Source organism: Megalopta genalis, chromosome 3 (assembly GCF_051020955.1).
Source record: "Megalopta genalis isolate 19385.01 chromosome 3, iyMegGena1_principal, whole genome shotgun sequence".
NCBI lineage: Eukaryota > Metazoa > Arthropoda > Insecta > Hymenoptera > Halictidae > Megalopta > Megalopta genalis.
In genome coordinates this window covers 21363041-21383825 of record NC_135015.1, presented here as the reverse complement: position 1 = coordinate 21383825, position 20785 = coordinate 21363041, and the positions used below count along the sequence as shown (strand labels likewise).

Below are 20785 nucleotides of genomic sequence, written 5' to 3'. Positions count from 1 at the left end.
CGGAGGTCTACTTATATACGGTGACAAATCCCGATTTTAGTAGATTATTTTACAAAATCGGGTTAACGGAAACATTCGCTCCGCGGAGCGTAAGATCCTCATTGTGTTGAAAGTACAGCGGAAATGTCTAGCGGAAATCGGCGAGAGGATGAAACCGGACCACCGTGCATTTTATCAATTCCTCTCCGGCGTGAATGCTGATAGCGGGGACCGCGAATTCTCATTTTCATACATTATTTTATAAGAATCGGGCGCGGACCAGCGAAGAAACTTACGGCGCGGATTAAAAGATTCTTTATGGTTAGAGTAAAGCACGGAAAAATCTCCGGCACACACACGCGAGGAGAGGAGCGAGCACGCGGGGAATTTTTTCGGTTAATTCCTCCGGCGAGGCGGACGACACTGATATCTGCACTGCAAATTCTCATTTCCATATATTATTTCGGCAAATCCGGACGTGGAGAAAAATGCATTTCGGGCACTGTTGGATTCGTCGTAAAAATTACGCGAAAATGTGTCTACGCGCGCGGCATATCAACGAAATGGAAAAGGAGACCTTCGTGTTAACGAAAACTCTTGTCGCGTCTTCGTGCTTGTACCGCGAAAGACACTTTTACCCGCCGAAAATAATTGCCGATTTTATAAAGCACGGTGTTGGAGACGTGTTTAAATTTTAAATCTCCGAAACACGTGCTCGTAATATTCTTTGAAAAAGATAATGAAAATTTGAAATCCGAGCTTACATAATTGAAATGTTTAATTGAAATGGAAGAGGGTGTCGTGATAAAAAAATATCTGTACGCGTACGCAAATTAACCCTCTGCGATGCTAATTTTTTATACGGGCATACAAAATTTATGTAACGAGAAATTCGGAAGTTTAAAAAAAGGTCGCGTTAAAAATTAAATTTAATTAAAACACCGGACACGTCTGGGTGCGATTTCAAAGCCTGAAAGGGTTAACAGAAGTAACCCAGTGCGTTCGCGGAAACGGCAACAGCGTATTTTTAAGCTCAGAAATCATTTTTCGCACATTAAATGCGATTTTTTCGTATATTAAACGTTTCTAATTTAATTTTATTACGTATGATAAAGTTACATTAAAAAATATACATATGTATATATATATATATATATATATATATATATATATATATATATATATATTTATATTTAATATATATTATATATATATATTTAATGTTTCTAATTATCTTTTTCGTTTCATAAGCTGCACCAAATATTTCGAAAATATCTTTCAGAGAATTATTAACCGCCAGTTACATCGCGGTATTGAAGTGGAAATAGAACGTTCCGCGTCCCGAATACCCTGCACGTAGATACGTCGCGCGCAACCAACCTCGGTAACACAATTTTTCGAGCGTGATTAAAAAAAAAATGTTGAATAAACCCGACGGGAAATGGACGTCGCGCGCAATGCGGTTCAACACAGGCGAACGTCTCTGTGTCCCGCAACACGCGAACCGAGTAAACAATGGGGCGGGGCGCGCAGAGGGATCGTAAGCAACCGCGAAGCAATAATTGCCGTGAAATTCGTTCGGTGGTCGAGTCGGCAACAACAATTGAATACCGGCAAAACCGAGGATTTCCTATTGTAAAACCGTGGATAATACCGTCGTCCTCGATCGCTCCTGATTCCGCCTAATCCATTCCGATCAATCCATGTAAATGGAGCATCATTTTTTTTCTTAATTATATATACTCATATCGGCCGAGGAATTTATTACCACTCATTTAAATTAACAAATGTTTGAATTATCGGAGTATTAATTTTTATTATATCCATAGCAACAGCCTTTTTAGGATATGTTTTACCATGAGGCCAAATATCATTCTCAGGTGCAACTGTAATTACTAATCTATTATTATCCGCTAACCTAATTATTATCTGCTATCCCTTATATTGGTCCAATATTAGTAGAATGAATTTGAGGGGGCTTTTCTATCAACAATGCTACATTAAATCGATTTTATATACTTTATACATTTTATTATACCATTTATTATTCTATTATTAGTAATTATTCATTTATTCCTCCTCCATACAAAAGGTTCATCATATCTTTCTCATACCGCGAAACCAAAATGCGTCTAAAAAAATGTTCCCGAAGATGAATCAATTTTTAACGAAGCTTGAACGAAGCTACGAAAAATTTCAGTTGCTTTTATTTGCTATATTCAGTTGCTATATTTTATTGTTAAACTTTTATTCCAATCGGACGGCAACAGTCGTTCATTCTGCTTTAAAAGAATTGAAGTACTCTCGAACGAATTTATCATTTGGTGTTACACGCTTTAACGCGAACTTTATTTTCTTATTTTATTTCTATATTTATTATTACACTTTATTGTTTTACTCTAAAATATCTGTTAGCAAATAAATATTCTTCCATGATTTCCATCGATCGAAAACGAAACACTTGAAACAGAATCAAAGGGTTAACGTAAAAATTACGTGAAAATAGAAATAGAAATAATTCGGTCCTATTAAATAACCACGCTAACAACTTTTCCATCACGATTTTCGTTTCCAAAGGAAACGAAATGCTTCGACACAACGAAATCCATATATCGGCCGCGTTTCGGTGACAAAAATGAAGAAGGCAGCGAAGGGTTGGAATAACTGGTTCCTGTAAAAATGGCTCGAGTAAATAGCAAAAGACCGGGCCACAGGTAAACAGATGAATTTTAATTCGACGGGAATTACCATACAAAGTGTGTCCATGGTGTCCCGTGACGCGCTAACCGGGCACCGTCGCTCGCGATATCTTTTATCGGCGGCCCGGTCCCGCGTGTTTTTGCTCGCATTGTACATTAAAATCCATCAGGGTCCATTAATATTCATCAACCGGCCACGCTCGCGAAGCTACCGCTAGTTTACACCGCGCGCGCAGTTATTCAGAACCGAGTGTCCTAATATTCATCGGTCACCGCGACAAAATATTTTCCCGCGCCGTTGTCAGACACCGCTCCGCTGCAGAACAGATCGGATTATTATTATTATGTTATCGGATTATTCATATATATATATACGCATACCATATACATGGATTTAAATATATATTATATATGTGTATATACATAATCGCATTATCCGCGAATTTCTGCGGTTATAAACATGTTCGGGCTCGCGGTGTTTCGAAAGCGGCAGTCGAACGCCGCGTTCGAATTTCCTATTTTTGCCAGTCGACCGTTCGATAATCGGCGCCTAACGATGCCGAGCATCGAATAGCGTGCCCTATCGAATAGGACCCATACAGGGTGTCCCAAAAACGTCACGTAATCCGGAAATGGAGGATTCACGAGGTAATTCGAAGTAACTTTTCCCTCGGCGAAAATGCGATCCGCGGCTTCGTTTACGAGTTATCAGCGAAAAGCAGTCGACCAATAAGAGTGCGGCTCTGCTGTCCCAGCCAAATAGGAGCGCGCGAAGCCCACGAGCCTATTAAAATCCAGTTTATACGTCGAGGAGAATCTGGCGGCTCCAACGAGTCCGCGAACGCGCAAATCGTCGTACGCAAAATAAATAAAAGGAACGAGCAATTCCCGAGGGCTCGATAAATCCCGGAACGGGGACGATTCGCTCGTGAAAGAAACCATTAAAGATTCTCGCGTCGGCGTTAAAGATTAGCGACGGTGTCGCGTCGACGTCGGCTCGGCCGCGAACGGTCTCGAACGATCCGGTCGCTTTCGGCGACGATTTCGAGAGGAGATCCGGAAGCACTCGTCGGACATTTGAGAGACTCTCTCGACTGGAGGAGGGTCTCTACAGAAGGCGATAAGAAACAAAGTTAGCGTCCTCCTCTCGGCCGGGAGGAGCAGGAATTCTTAACGCGTCCGTGAGAAGCCGTCGAGCGGTCGGAATCCTGAAGGAAACCGCTCCGGGATCGCGGCTCGAGGGTATTGCCCGGCGTCGGACTCGCATTTTCAGAGGCCATTAACTCGATTGACCGTTCTGGGATCTCGGGTGTGTCGATAACGAGAGCGAGACAGAGAGAGAGAGAGAGGGAGAGAGAGAGACTGAGGGCGGTTCTCCATCGTCGGGCGTCTCGATTGAATCCAATCTTGTTTCGTCGATCGGCGGCGGTATAGCTCGCCGAGGTCCACGTCCGCGTTATCGCCGTCTTCCCGACACCGAGCCGGCATTATGAGGGTTGTTAATTGGTCGCGGGTGTAACACAATGCCGCGGTAAGCCCGAATGCGACGCTTTTGTCCCCGCGAGAATTCCGTCTACTGTTTCACGCCTCTCTCTCTCTCTCCTTCTCTATCTCGCTCTCTCTCTCCTTCTCTCTCTCTCTCTCTCTTTCTCTCTCTCTCTCTCCTTCTCTATCTCGCTCTCTCTCTCCTTCTCTCTCTCTCTCTCTCTCTCTCTCTCCTTCTCTATCTCGCTCTCTCTCTCCTTCTCTCTCTCTCTCTTTCTCTCTCTCTCTCCTTCTCTATCTCGCTCTCTCTCTCCTTCTCTCTCTCTCTCTCTCTCTCTCTCTCTCTCTTTCTCTCTCTCTCTAGGGAGAGACAGCAGCGCTCGTTTCTTCAACGCCCTGCTGCACCCCTCGCCCACCCTTCAACGCGATCCAGGACGCCCACGCCATCGGGAAAAAGAACGGCCTCGCGTTTCCACCCCCGCGCCATACCCCGTGTTCCGAACAACGCCTGAATATCTTCTCAGTTTTTAATTCGTAACCGCTTTTTCGATTCTTGGGGATGTAAGCATGAGAAGAGAACGAAGACGTTCCGGAATTCCATACAAATTGAACTTGGACGTTAAGAATTATTTTACTGATGATGCAAAACGTTCTGGAAAATGTAATTTGTCCGCGGTCAATTGCGAGAAACGGGAGCTAAGTAGCAAGTTCTTTTTCTCATTGATAATTGCGATAGAATAGGGTGGTGGAGCCGGTTACTGTGCGGTGATCAATTGCTGCGCCATTCGTTTCGGGTATAATATTAACTTTACGTTTACCGAATAAGATATAAAAATGTAAAATAATAGAATGTATAAAATAAAATATAAATATATATAAATAATAATAAAAACAATAATATCATTTATTGTTTTATATATATTATATATAAAACAGTAAAAACAATATCATTTATTGTTTTATATAAAACAGTAAAAACAATAATATCATTTATTGTTTTATATATATTATATATAAAACAGTAAAAACAATAATGTCATTTATTGTTTTATATATATTATATATAAAACAGTAAAAACAATAATATTAACATAAATATACGAAAATATGTCATACATGTAAAATAATAATAATAAAATGAGTGAATAATATGAATAAAAATATAGAAATGTGTTCGATGTATATAAAGTTAATTATGATTTAATACACATCAAAGGCACAGTAATTGGTCACCTCTCGGTAACCAGGGCTCCATTATACCCCACTATCTTAAACTGCGACTTCTCGATTTTCCCACAAATATTCCCAGCTCCTGCCAAAACTAAATCGCCCGCATCCGTTGTCAGAAACATGAATCGAGTTCGCTCGCAACCCGACGAAATCTGAACAAAAAAATATCGCGAACGCTTGGAAACGTTTTTAAGATATTTTTCATACGATTCGTATCGCACGGGGGGGATGTATTTAGGTGTCCGTTGCAGGCCGGGACACCCAGTATATCACCGAAAGCTGGCGGCGTCTGTTGCAGCCCGATTCCCTGACCCATTTTTGCGTAGCCTCCCCCGCGGTGATCTACCGGTAGAATCCCGGTGCCGAATCGCGTCTGTTGCCGCGTTCCGTTACTGCATTTCGTCGCGTCCTAACATTGAAATTCCGCGAGATTCACTGCGCGTTCTGTGTCCGGGGGCCGCGGCGATTATTTATGGCGAACGAGGGGTCTCCTTTTTACGCGGACAGAGGGGGTGAGGGGAGGCGGGGTACCCGCGTCCTACTGCTTGTATTCTAAGGCTCGATGATCAATAACGCTGCTAAAAGATTTAATACCGCGCAGGATTTCGATCGCTGCGCAACGTTGTAAATCCTCTCCGAACGATCTCGCGAATGTTTCTGCAGTAAATTGCGACAATGAGGATCGCTCGTCGGTGTTTGACGTATAGCGCGTGTCTAAAGGTATTAAAATGTTTCAATATTTTTATAGAGCCGCTCGACGCGCGCTGATCAAATCGAACTTTTATCTCGCCAGTTATTCGATGCAGCGAACCGAAGATACCGTGTTATCGATGTTCATTTTTGACGCAGAGTTACATGCCGGAAAATCAGTCTGAGACATTTTCGCAAAATCAAGATTATTTAATTGAATGCAACTGAAACCAAAGAGTTTACATTTATCGTAGCGGATTGTATTTTACCTCGTTTGCGTTCTGAACGTCGCGGTTAAATTCGGTTCGTTTCGATACAGGCTGTCCCAAAAAATGTCTCGCAATCCGAAAGTGGCGGGTTCCTCGGGTCATTTGAAGCAACTTTTTCCTTTACAAAAATTTTCTCCGAGGCACCGTTAACGAGTTATTAACGAAAAACAGTGACCAATGAGAGGCGAGCTCGGCTGGCGCGAGGCGATCGAGCCAATGAGCGAAACTGGGCTTCGCGCGCTGGTTGGCTGGGCCGCCTCGCGTCGGCCGTACTCGATTCTTATTGGTCACTGTTTTTCGTTGATAACTCGTTAACGGTGCCTCGGAGAACATTTTTGTAAAGGAAGAAGTTGCTTCAAATGATCCGAGGAACCCGCCATTTCAGGATTCCGAGACATTTTTGGGACGCCCTGTACATTGCAATAAAGATGAACGTTGAAAATTAGAAGAAAAATTAGTGTCATCGAATCGGCAGAAATTTTCAGCCCATTTCGATGGCCCGAGAAAAAGATGTTCCCTGTCAATGTTAATTAGTATTCAACCTTGACAAGAATTGCAAACGGCGTCTCCATAATTGTGGGAACGATTAGGATCTAGGGCGGCCGGTGGTTTGCGTCTTGAGCGATGGTAAATGGCGAACGAAGAGCTCCTTACCTTCTCGCTTTGAGTGTCAAGAGCGGAAGTGGCTTCGTCGAGGAGCAGGACACGCGGATTCCTGACCAGTGCACGAGCTATCGCGATACGCTGCTTCTGCCCGCCGGAGAGCTGCGTTCCTTTAGATCCTAACCTAGTATCGTACCCCTGCAACAAAAGCAACCAGACACTGTTAAATATCTTGACGGCAAAGCATCCGAGAGGCTTTGATTTATTAATTCGTTTTTTATTAATTCAGTCACGGCTTTGGTAACGATTATATATTGACTAGACTGCGGATTTTTATACATAATGTTTTTTTATACAAAAGTGCAATTTCAGTGCAATTTTTGTTCTTCGTTAAATAATTTTAGCGAGCTGAAATAATTACATTAGCGTTCTTAGCTTCTTCTAATTTCTTCGCTATTTTATATTTCATCTATTCATTTTTGCTATCTTCATATCAATTTTACGTCATTTTTACATCATTGTTACATCATTTGCTATTAAATGCTATAAATTAGTACATCGTTACATTCTTAGTTCATTCATATTTTCATTTACATTTTTCTTCCCACTGTTTGATATTTCACCTATTCATTTTTGGTATCAATGAATATATTATTACATAATTTATTATTAAATGGTATAAATTACTGCATCGTTACATTCTCAGCTTCTTTACATTCTCAGCTTCTTTACATTCTCAATTCCACTATACTTATATTTCATTTATTCATTCTCGTTACAAACGCATAAAATCCGCAGTCTAAAAATGAAAAATCGTGGCAAGATTTGAGCCGTTTATTTTGAAAGTGGCATAAGTCACTTTGTTTCTAAGTCGATATATTTAAGGGTTTGCGTTTTAACACGTTTCAAAATATGGATGCTAACTTTCGAGAAGATTTACTTGTATTTGTTATCTCGGGATACTGATATTTTTCTCAGTATAAATAATTTCGTGTAAACATTAAAAAATCACCACTTTCCATTACGATAAAGTGACTTGTGCCACTTTCAAAATAAACGGCTCATTTTTTTCGAAGACCGAAACAAATGAAATTGTCTGTATTCGGCGAGTGCCGGTTAGAAACGAAGGATCGTTACTCACTAGTGGTAGAGAGCTGACGAAACTGTGGATGTTCGACTTCTTGGCGGCCTCGATAATCTCCTCCATCGGCACTCTGCGGAAGTTGTCGCCGTACGCGATGTTCTCCGCGATCGTTCTGTCGAAGAGGACCGGCTCCTGGCCGACGACGCCGAGCTGGCAGCGCAGATTACGCAACGAGACCGACGAGATGTCACGGCGGTCCATCGTCACCGTCCCAGAAATCGGGTCGTACAGACGTTGCAGCAGCTGGATGCAGGTAGACTTGCCGCATCCGCTCTGGCCGACCAACGCGACCATCTGACCCGGCTTCACGATCAGATTCAATCCTTGCAGGATGTGCATCTCCGGCCGAGTCGGATAGTGGAACTCCACTTTCGAGAATTGGATCAAACCATCCGCTTTCTGAAACCATTGTCGTTCCTCTGGTTATTCGCTGTTCGTTACGCGAATCGTCTCGTCTAAAGCAACAACCGAGCCATCGTTCTATCGCTGTATTTGCAACAATTTCGTTAACTACGTTTGTGATTAGAATTTCTTCGTTTTTGAACAATTTATCCGACAGAACGAGACGATTTTCATTTTGAATAACTATTGTATGTAATTTAAAAGTAATCATTTGTTTATTTACGTCGTCATTCCTGTGCTTTTTTAAACAGAAGGATCATGTATTGTTTCCATTTAGAAGAAACGAGATACAGTAATGTCTTCCTAATCGATGCTCAGATTGTGCACAAAAATGGACACATTGGGAAGAGGAGATACGATTATTCGAACCTTGTAGTTCGTTTTTTTATAGTTACGAATTGTCAAGGGGTTATGTCAATCTTTGCGACAATTAGAGGGACATTACTGTAGCTAGCATTCGTATTTAGCGGATATAATGTATGAAATCTTTGTTCAAACGAATCAGAAGAGTCTTCCACGAGTTCATTGGAATTTGTAGACGGCCTTCGAAAAGTGGCACGTGGCCTCCAAATTGCCTTAGAATTGGTTTCAAATCGTGTCGCGTGGACTCCGAATTGCCTTCGAATAATGTCACGTAGTCCCCGAATTGTCTTCGAATTGTGTCACGTGGCCATCGAATTGCCTTCGAATCGTGGCAACGTGGACTCCGAATTGCCTTCGAATCGTGGCACGTGGCCTCCGAATTGCCTTCGAATCGTGGCTCGAATAATCGTATCTCCTCTTCCCAAATTGTCCACTTTTATGGACAATTTTTGCGTCAATTAGAGAGACATTACAGATCGTCGTTAACATAATTTATTGTTAGTCGAATACTGGATAAGTCTCGTCCGAAATATTTTTCCATTAATCTCACGGAAGTATTTGAAAATTAATAACGATTTTTTCGTTGTAAAGTAATGTCTCCCCAATTGTCTCGCCCAAATTGTGCACTATAATAGACATTTTGGGGAAAAGAGACGCGATTTAGAGAGATATTACTGTAGCTAGCATTCGTATTTAGCGGATAATGTGTGAAATCTTTGTTAAAATGAATTAGGAGCCTGTAAGAGTCTTATACGAGTTCACTGGAATTTGGAGACGGCGAATCTTCGCGCGAAAGAACAATTTTCGGTGCTCGTTTTGAGCATAAACTTTTACGATTCGTCCGGCGTTTCGTGCTTTACCTGCGCGCTTTTGGACATCAAATCTGCGGTACAGAATTTCCTTCGAGCACGATGAAGAATTTATCGAACGTCCGTTGAAGATTCGCGTTGCAACGAACGAAGCGCAACTATTCGTTCGATCGTTCGTTAGTTAGACGGAAACCTCGGAATCTGCGGAGTCGGGAGCAACCGTAATCGAATCGTTAACAGCGATCGGTTCGCCGGACAATTCCACGGTCCCTTTTTATTTATCCTAACGGCGCCGCAAATTAGAATCAATATTTGAAAATTGACCGCCGATCGACTCGACCGCGCCGAATTCCGGGCTAAATTGCTCGGTCCACGCGAAATAATCACGGTGTCGCCTGTAACGTGACCGAAGCGGAATCAAATTATCGGGCTGCCGATACTCTACATTCGACGTTATTAAATATCGGCTCGATTAACATCGCGTCGTTCCAAGTTTTCGTCGTCGCGGGGGGAGAGAGAGTGGGCCCACCCTCCGCGCGCTTTATTCCACGAATCTCCGTGTCGCAGTTAATTATGCCGTTTGTACGTGTCGAGGGGGAAGGTGCAGGGGCCGGGATCCACGGGCCCGCCGATGAAAAATAATTTATCGTCGACGGTGGCGTGGCCGGTTAATCGAATGAACGATATTTTAGCGGTGAAACGGCCGCGTTACAGGCGAACGGCGCCGTTTCGAGCGCGTTGCTGCAGCGAGCTGGAAACGTCGTTCACTCGTATCGCTTCATTAAACGGTTTGAAATTCGTAGCGCGGAGGGCAGGGGGTGCCGGAGGGGGGCAGCGCGGGGTGGTAGACACGGGTGCCACGGGTGCCGGTAGGTGGTTACAGTCCCGATCAAACACACGGTTACCCGTTTTCTGCGTAATTAACACGTGTTGCCGGAGGCTTTGCTGTCCGAACGTCATAAATTCGATAGTTTGCTAAACAGTCGTAATGCGACGACATAGGAGCGCGTGGGGCCTCGGCCGGGTTGAACGACCCCGGCTATCTCTATTCGATATTTGGCCCGTCACGCGAAAGGAAATTGACCGACAGCGGTCCATAAAACGCCAGAGACGAACCGATCCCGCAGCCCCGAGCGCTACCTCCGAATTAACCAAACGCGTTACGCATGGGCCTCGAGAGCTACCATGGTTTTGCTGTATTATCAGCTGAAAGGTCCGTCTCCGTTTCCGGAAGATAATGTAACGCGTAGAGTACCTTTCGACGGTGTGTATCTTTACGATGTATCTCACGAGGCTTTCGAGTATCTACCTCTAATCAGCTTTAATGACCTTTTTTATTCCTATGATACAAAAGTCAATTTTATCCTCTAAATTTTAAACCAAAATTACTCGATTTCATAATTTTATAGTCCCTTGAATCAATCAGCAAATTTACAATAATAATTCCATATCTATACGGCTTTCGAGTATCTACCTCTAATCACCTTTACAAATTTAATGACCTTTTTTATTCCTACGATACAAAAGTCAATTTTATCCTCTAAATTTTAAACCGAAATTACTCGATTTCATAATTTTATAGCCTTTCGAATCAATCAGTAAATTTACAATAATAATTCCACATCTATACGGCTTTCGAGTATCTACCCAATCAGCTTCACAAATTCAATGACTTTTTTTACTCCTACGAAACAAAGATCAATTTCATCCTCCAAATTTAAAACCAAAATTACTCGATTTCATAATTTCACAGCTTTCCGAATCGATCAGCAAATTTACAATAACAATTCCATTTAATCGACTAAATTCAATGGCGTTCGTATCGTAACATCATCTAATTAATATCGTAACATGAATTGTGCTCGAAACGAATCCAAATTCCACGAACTCTTCGATCTCGCCGCGTCTGTGCGAACCCGACGAGCCAATGGAGACGGGCGAACGGTACTCACCCAATCCAGATCTTTTTCTTCCGAGTCCGGAGGCGAGGCGATCTCCGGCACCCTGTCCAGCAGCTGGAATATCCTGCCGGCAGAGATCTTGGCGGTGTTGAAATTAGGCGCGAAGGCGAGCGCCTGGCCCAGCATCCAAGATCCGAAGATCAACGCCTCGGACACTTTGATCACGCTCTGGTATTGCAGACCTTCGGTGGCGACCAAGGACCCACCGTAGTACAGACTGAGCGCGTACCCGAAGAACGGGGTGGTCTGCCCGCAGGAGAACACGAGCCCTCGGAGCCGGTTCCTGATTCTGGTCGCCTTCGCGACGTGCTCCATCTCGACGCAGTAGCGTCTCAGGAAGGCCTCCTCCTTCCCCAAGCTGGCCACGGTCCTTATGTTCGAGATCGCCTCTATGGCGATCCTCGTGGCGGCCTCCATTTTCTTCTTCTCCTGCAGGCCCTGGCCGCTCATCACCCTCGCCTCGAAGAACACGGCGCCCAGCACCAGCGGTATCGAGATCACCGAGACCAGGGTCATCTTCCAGGTGTAGTATACGGAGAGGCCGATGCCCAGCACCAAGGTGGACAACGCTTGCAGGATGGCGCCCACCCGGGTGCCCGTCGCGCCCTGGACGGCGCCCGCGTCCGAGGACAATCTGGCGCACAGGGCGCCGACGCTGTTCGTGTCCTCGTCGTACCAGCCCATCTCCTGCTTCAGCATCGCCGCGAACGTCATCTTCCGCAACCTCGTGGTCATCCGCACACCGGCCAGCCCGAACATGTACATTTGCAGGAACGTGCCCACCCCGGTCACTATGCCGACTATCAGGAACAGGATCGAGAAGTTCACCGCCTCGTGGCGCACCTCGTCCTCGTCCTGCAGACCCAGCACGTAGTACACCTCGCCGAACAACACCGCGAACGCTGGGAACGAAGCGCCGACCATCGCTGCCGCGAAACATCCTGCAACAATTGGATCCTTTAATTTAGCGCCCTGCGCTTCGGGTGCGTGGAGGACGAGCTTCGTTTCGAGGACTTAAAATACAGGTAAATCTCCTATGACACGGTTAGTTCGATCAAACGATAATTAAATATATATAATCAATATATATATAATCGAAACGATAATATAATCTATAATATGTTATAGATATATATAGAACGTTTCTATCTTCTTTAAAAAGAAATCTGTAATTTTATAAAATAGTGACAGGGGGAGGAATAATGAATTATAGTGCCTTTACATGAAAATATAATTATTATAAGAATTATAGAATCATCTTATTATAAAATCAGCTTATTACAGAATCAGTTTATTACAGAATCATTATGATGATTCTATAATAAGATGATTCTATAATATGTTATAGGTATATATATAGAACGTTTCTATCTTCTTTAAAAAGAAATCTGCAATTTTGGTTTGTTTGCTGATTCTATAACATATTATAGAATCATCTTATTATAATAATTATATTTTCATGTAAAGGCACTATAATTCATTATTCCATCCTGTCACTATTTTAAGGTAATTTAGCTCTTAAATATGTTGAACAAAAATCATGCTACCCAGTGCTGTAGAAGCATGCACAGTGTTGTACAAAAATATTATAGGATAATAATATAGGATGCCTTATTGTAGAAGGGTTAACCGCAGTTCTTTCTGAGAGAGAATGACCAAGGAATTAGAATTGCTAAAAATATGCTGATATCGTCTAACGAAGATTTCCTTGTACTTTTTCCAACGGTCAAAATAATTTCGGATTTCTATAAAACGACTGTTGCATGTGGAAATTGGCCCGAAGGTGCACAATCGAATCGCTGATGAATATAGCGGCCAGGAAGAATAAAAGGAGAAACGAAGTCCGCTCGTGTTCGATCGTCGTCGCGACGGGAACCGGACGGACAATCGGTTTTTCTCTCGTACAGTGCACACTGACCGATCAGATTGAAGAACCATTCCGGCTTGTTGAGTCCGAATATCCTCATCATCGGCGCGTCGTACTGTTTCTCGTGCTCCTCCAACTGATTCACCGAGGTCTCCGAGGCGCCGGCCAGCGACAGGCGATGGGAGTGCATCGACAGAGTGGAGAATTGTCTCTTCAATGGGGGCTTCTGCTTCGGTATCGCTGCTGTGACCGTCTTCGCCGCTGACGCCGTCGCTTTCACTAATCCAACACAAATCGGCCAGCGTTAGATCAATTTGCAACAAGCATTAACAAGCCTCGAAACATCTTGTTTGTTTAAGCAAACGTCGATTTAGAGGCGTCGACGATTTTTTTTAGAATAAAGCTATACAGAAAAACTATATATACCCGAAAATGTCTCGTAATCTGGAAATGGGAGGTTCCTGAGGTCATTTGAAGCAACTTTTTCCTTTGCGAAAATGTTCTCCGAGGCTTCGTTCACGAGTTATTAACGAAAAACACTGACCAATAAGAGGCGAGCTCGGCTAGCGCGCGGCGGCACGGTGCCCAGTTCCGCTCATTGGCTCGGCCGTCTCGCGCCGAATGATCTCGCCTCTGATTGGTCGCTGTTTTTCGTTAATAACTCGCAAACGAAGCCGTGGATTGCATTCTCGCTAAGGAAAAAGTTGCTTCAAATGACCTCAGGAATCCCCTGCTTTATATTTCAGTCACGGTGCAATATCAAAAATCGAGATCGGTCTAATTTAGCGAATTAATCCGAAGCATCGGAATCTAGGAAAATCTCGAGTAAGTTAACAAAATCTCCACGACTCTGAGAAGCGGAAGAACTCGACCTTCGGGAGGTTTGCAAGAGTTTGATCGGAAATAGAAGAGACGAGTTCCGGAAGAAGTTTTAAGAATAAGTTTGAAATATTTCGGCGCAGGTTTCGAGGTGAATGGAAATGTTCGGTGAAATCGGCATCGAGGTAACAAGTTTAATGGAGTACCTCTGGCAGTGGCGCTGGCGTCGGCGGAAACCAGACCGTAGTAGTGTTGTCCAAGCGCAAGCAGCTCTTCGTGGGTGCCTTGTTCGACTACTTGTCCCTCCTTAATAAATACTATCCTGTCGGCGTTGGTGATCGTGGAGAGCCGATGGGTGACGACAATGGTCGTCCTGCCCTTTGACGCGGCGTCCAAAGCCCTTTGTACGGTCGCCTCGCTGTGCAGATCCAAAGCGGAAGTGGCCTCGTCCAGCAAAAGTATGGCGGGTCTTCTGACCAAGGCTCGCGCTATGGCGATCCTCTGCTTCTGACCGCCGGACAGCTGCGATCCTCTCTCTCCTACCGGGCTGTCGTAACCCTGAAGCAGACCGTGCTTTCGTCACTAATTTATCCTTGCTCGCGAGATCGTCCGCCTTCGAATAACGAACTTGCCGGATATTCAAACGTTAGCATGCTAAAATTATCAACCCTTTTATCGTCGACGCTAAAGCGTCCAAAAGCGAATCTGATTGTTACAAAAATTCCGTTTCTGTTCCCTTTATTTTTATTTGATCCACTTTAAATAACGATTTCCTAGATCGTATTAGTTTATAAGTTCTCAATGTTTTCATTATTACCGGGTATCTTGTTAGCAATGATCATTTACAAAAAATCATTCTGATCTCGTTTCAATTTCATCTTTTAACAACTGTATAAAATATAAATATTGCACTCGATACTATCGTGATTCAAGCGATGAACCATTAGAACATTTAACAAGGAACGAGATAAGTGAAACTGTAATTTATTAAAAATATTGAGCCTACAAATATTATATATTTTCTAAAGTGCACCCGACAACGATATATCATTGATCGACGTGACATTGATATATCAGTGATTATGTCTTATAAAGACATAAATTTTGATATAACTTTTGCTTCTTGCAATCGAAGCGGACAAATTTTTGATTCGCATTTTTCGCGTGGCGAATGTAGAACGCAACAATGCAGAAACAGAAACGCTAGATCCTCGAATTCGTTGGTAATCATCGACGGTGGAGCAACCGGCGCCATTTTTCGGTTCGATCGCCGCTCGCGGAAGAGGCCATCGAAGCCCTGCGATATGAAATAACGATTATTTAATTAACCGTGGGCGCGACGCGTCGCGTCTACGCTGCATCGCGTAGCGGAGATTTAATAAATTTACGAGGAGGAGCACTTTGCGCCGCATCGATGTAACACCGTTCACCGGCCGCTCCACCTCCGCGCTCGTTCGTGTAACTCTCCCCGGCGGTAACGAAGCCACGATATTTTCTTTCCGAAAACAGCCCCGTCCGTTCGCTGCCAACTCATTCGCCACCCTTGAGAAAATTCTCCCATTTTCTTTCTCGCGAGCGAAATCTCAGGAACAGGGATTTAAGCCGAAGACGGGCGGCCGTATTTGAAAGAAATTGTATCAAACGTTGGACAGTTTTATCGTATGTGTACAGAACTGCCTAAATAAAATTATTTTCGATTCTATTTAATTCCGAGTTCAATTCGCAGAAGATACAACAGTTTCGTAGACACGATAAAAAGATGCAATTATTATCTCAATTTCTATCTTAAATCGCGCGTCGACGCAACAAAATATGGTCGTAATAATCCACGATAATTTACACGTAATAAATTAATTATATAATATTAATATATTATATAATACTAATATTATATTCATAATTATACAAAATAATTATACAGGGTGTCTCAAAAATGTCTCGCAATCCGAAAGTGGCGGTTTCCTCGGATCATTTGAAGCAACTTTTTCCTTTACAAAAATTTTCTGCGAGGCACCGTTTACGAGTTATTAACGAAAAACAGTGACCAATAAGAATCGAGTACGGCTGACGCGAGACGGCCCAGCCAATCAGCGCACGAAGCCCAGTTCTGCTCATTGGCTCGGTCGCCTCGCGCCAGTTCAGCTCGCCTCTCATTGGTCACTGTTTTTGGTTAATAACTCGTTAACGGTGCCTCGGAGAACATTTTTGTAAAGGAAGAAGTGGCTTCAAATGCTCCGAGGAACCCGCCACTTTCGGATTGCGAGACATTTTTGGGACATCCTGTAATCTACAAATTTACATAATTTGTCCGCAAAGTTCCATAATATTTGACAGTATCAGAATCGCCCCCGTTTCTTCGTCGATTCCCGTGCTTTGAAATACGGACGTGCTTTCGACAAATTGTCGGCCGAAGGTAGGACGAAATTAGTACCGCGTCGCCACATTTTTCACGGCTAGCAGCCGCCGCGTCCCGATCGATGCGCCGTTAACCGTAGATCCCGGCTCGATCGGCGATCGCCGGCCAAACGGTTCCCAGCGTCCGGATAAAATTTCACGAGCGTGATCGCCGGCGTCCGGTGAATCGACCCGATCCACGGTTCTCCATAAACTGGCAAGTGTCCGGTCCAGTTGTTCCCGCGGCCCTAAACGCATCGCCGTGGACAACGGACAGGTGGCAAACGTGTCGAACCGGGCACACGGGAGAGGGCCCGAGAGCGAGCCCCGTCGCGAATATCGCGCCGGCCGCCGATAATTCGGTAATAAACGCCTAATGGTTGACGCAACCGTAATCTCGGATACTGTTATTTGCTGGCGCGCGCGGTTTAGCGGCTTGTTTTATCGTCTGTTTGCACGGCCGCGTGTCCGCCCGGTCGACGATCACACCTGAGACTATCGTTAACGCGTCGAACGCCGCGCCGCGTCGATCGCACATGGTCGACACCGATTTTTAACCGGGCACTCGAATGTCGTTTTTATCGCGAGATATGCGGGCAAACTGATTGTTACGCGGATCTTTACGATGTAACGCGGATAAAAGCTAACGGTTGCTCAGGTCATTTTTGACCATATATTTTTGGTGTTATTAATTAAATGACCTCGATGTTGCGGGAATTTTTGCGGTTGATATGTTCGGTATTTGACGCTGAAAAATTACCAAATCAGTCGACAGGAGGGGTTTCTGATTTTTTATTTTAACAAAGTTATTATTGGACCAGAGAGTTGGTGCATTTACGGCAAAATTGAGTAGCTGAAATATACAATTTTGCACTATATATATATTATATATATAGCTATATATTATATAGCTGAAATATACAATTTTGCACTATATATATTAATATATATAGCTATATACTATATAGCTGAAATATAAAATTTTGCACTATATATATTATATATATATAGCTATATATTATATAGCTGAAATATAAAATTTTGCACTATATATATATTATATATATAGCTATATATTATATAGCTGAAATATAAAATTTTGCACAATATAAAATGTTACGCTATTTGCAACTTATTAAACTTATTAAAAGGAACAATATCTTTTCATTTAATTTCTGATTCTTGCAATCGTCTCGGAAAATTTTTACCTCGCATAAAAGTCCGCCGACTAATTATTACTTTATAAACTTCGATAAGCTGCGAACGGTTTGGATCACGTGTTCTGGTCGTCAGTGTGTTCATTATTCACTCTAGAACGGTACCACGAGTCTTGGGAAGTTTGATAGTTTCTATAAACAGCTCGATAAACGTTAGAATATCGAACCCTCTCGGGCTTCGCAACTAATTTAACAGTTAAGAAGGCCGGAGAAGAAAAAGATCTATTCCGAACTAAATTCAAGTTGGCCGAAACCTATTCTTTGGACATAGAAGAATGCGTTTATTATTTTATCGGTAGACGACTTATCATTTTATTTATTTACGAGGAAAAATGAGTAGATCGAATGCGGAACAATGGGAAACATTTAAAGAATTTGTAAATACAATTGCATTGCTTTCAACTCGATAGAATAATCGAAGAACGAAAGAAATGTCCATCTTGCAAACAATTCAATCTTTATTTTCTATAAAAAACGACGGCGGTCTACTAATCAGTGTCCCATTATCTTCCAAGCTGACACCGATTTAAGCGCGCTTACACTCCTCGGACGACCCAACGTTCAACTTTCAAACGAATCGAGGGTGTAGCGCGTCCGACAAAAAAATCTAATCAAGAGTGATTAACTTGACAAAAAAAGAAAAAATCCCGGAGCTCGTCGGAGGTCTGGGTACACGGTGAAACGTGTTGACGGTCGGTCTCCGGTCGGAAGGGGCGAAGCCGCTTCGGCAGACTTATTATAACTTCGGCATCGATTATTGGGGAGAAACAGTCGCTAATTACAGAGGGGTCGAGATTAAAATTCAAAGTAGATTCACGGTCCGCGATCACAATTTTAATTAGACGGTCCTTTGTGCCCGGTGACCGGAATTCTGCTCGGTATCGACGCGGAAAAGGGGCCCGGCGGACGGAGAGGGAGCTGCGGGATGATGAGAGATAAAAAAAGAAAAAAAGAGAGGAAGTTTTCGAGGCGGTCCGCGGGTCCGAGGGACACACGGCTCGCTGGAAAGGTGACCGAGAATCAATCGGGAGGTGTCTGTCGCGAAAAAGCTCCCGGAGAATGGGAGAGGGGGGAGGGTGCAAGGGAGACGGACGGGAACGAAAATTCCGCTCAGCCGGCGAACGAGAACGGAATAAGAGAAAAGGTTCCGACACTCACCTCGGGCAGTTTGCTGATGAAGTCGTGAGCGTTCGCTTCCTTCGCGGCTTTGATCATCTCCTCCTCGGTAATGCTCTCATTTCCGTACCGGATATTCTCCCGTATCGTTGTGTCAAAGAGCACCGGCTCTTGGCCGACCACGCCTATGTGCGAGCGCAGCCACTGAACGTTCAGCCTCGATATCTCCACGCCGTCCAGCAGAACCTACGTGACCGGACCAGAGGAAATCACGTGAGAATTGGACCCGTCGATGCGCCTCGGAATCTCCGGACGATTCCGCGGCTAGTCTTTATCGACAACGCTTCCTCCCGCCATCCCCCCCACTTTTCGTGCTTCCTCGGGATTCGAGGACGTACGAAGTACTTCGAGATAGTATTATGTGCTAGCCTGGTACCGGAGAAACGACAAACATATCGTGGGTGCACTTTTAAAACTACTATTTGCAGTTTTGTTCGTCGATCCTATTCAGCATACGGTAATTTTTTCCCGGAAATGTTCGGTGGTCGGAATTGAAACCGGCAGATCCGAGAATACCGAGTCGCGATTCTGCGGGCCTGGCGGCTCGTTCTTACAGAAACTCTGGGCAGTCGGCGAAAAATAATTGTACAATAATCTGTACCGTCTAGATCAATTTGAGAAAGCCTCTACTATAATCTTCCTAAATCATTTCCAATGGAAAATATTTTTTCATTGGCAAAAGTGAATTTTCCACCTTCGGTTTCTGCTCCTCGGAAACTCCGTATTCGAACGTCTCTCCAGGGTCTGAAAAATTTTTTCCACGATTCCGATTACCACGATCTTAAAGATTAGGGTCTTCTCTTTCGAACGACGTCAAATTTTTCGATCTACGATCTTGTCTTTCTTCTTTATCGCGGTCCGAAGCGACCAAGGTCGACGCTGCGGAAAATGAATTTCGACAAATTTCCGATTTTAATTTCGATCCCTGAATCTTTTATTTCTAATTTTTTTACCACGATTCGAAGGCAATTTGGAGGCCACATGCCACGATATTAAATAGGGTTAAATAGGGACCTTATAAAATTCAATAGGCGTGGGACTAGCACAGGGAAATTCACAGCAACCCGAAACTTGGCATTTCCGAGAGTAATTACTATATTTCTTAAGGTATTCCGTCTAGAAGCGTCAGTTTGTCTACAGATGTTAACTAAACACGTGGAAATAAAAATTAATCGCCTCCGATATTCCGGGTTATTATTACAAGACCACAGATTTTTATGTGAAATATAAAAATTGTTCAAGTTAACCGTAAGAAGCATAAGCTGGTTGAAAATATCTGTCCTCCTTTAATAATTACAGCAAATTAAAACTGACGTGACAATGTCGTCGAATTCTTCTAACAACCCTAGAATATTATATTCGACCATGTTTCCCGTAAACGCACTAAATCCGCAGCCCACTTACAACCTGTTGGTAAAACACAGATAATCTTTGTATCGCGGGACTATTCACGCAGAAGCTTTTCGCGAGCGACAGCGTGTGTCGTGATTGGATTCCAGCGACGCGGAAAATCGTCGGAACGCGAGAGTCGTAAACGCGACGACACACAGTTTAGAACTTCCGACACGTAATACCGTCGACGAGGATCGTCGGTGTGTTTCGCGGGGTCCGCCGACGAAGCAAAGATCGCGGAAAAGTCTGCGGCCGCGGAAAAACAGAGAAGACATCGACGGACCAG

The 20785-nt window shown here is 43.7% G+C and overlaps 1 protein-coding gene across 8 annotated transcripts in view; it reads right to left on the bottom strand.

The window, feature by feature from the left end:
• Window positions 1–20785, bottom strand: part of Mdr49 (Multi drug resistance 49) — a 178276-nt gene that overhangs the window by 6033 nt on the left and 151458 nt on the right. For all 8 annotated transcript variants that reach the window (XM_076520292.1, XM_076520299.1, XM_076520296.1 and 5 more), the window contains 6 exons: window positions 19090–19293; window positions 14527–14878; window positions 13553–13780; window positions 11626–12575; window positions 8097–8498; window positions 7007–7153 (listed from right to left, as the gene is read on the bottom strand). In XM_076520292.1, the coding sequence (XP_076376407.1) occupies window positions 7007–7153; window positions 8097–8498; window positions 11626–12575; window positions 13553–13780; window positions 14527–14878; window positions 19090–19293 (2283 nt within the window). The remainder of the gene's footprint in view (window positions 1–7006; window positions 7154–8096; window positions 8499–11625; window positions 12576–13552; window positions 13781–14526; window positions 14879–19089; window positions 19294–20785) is intronic.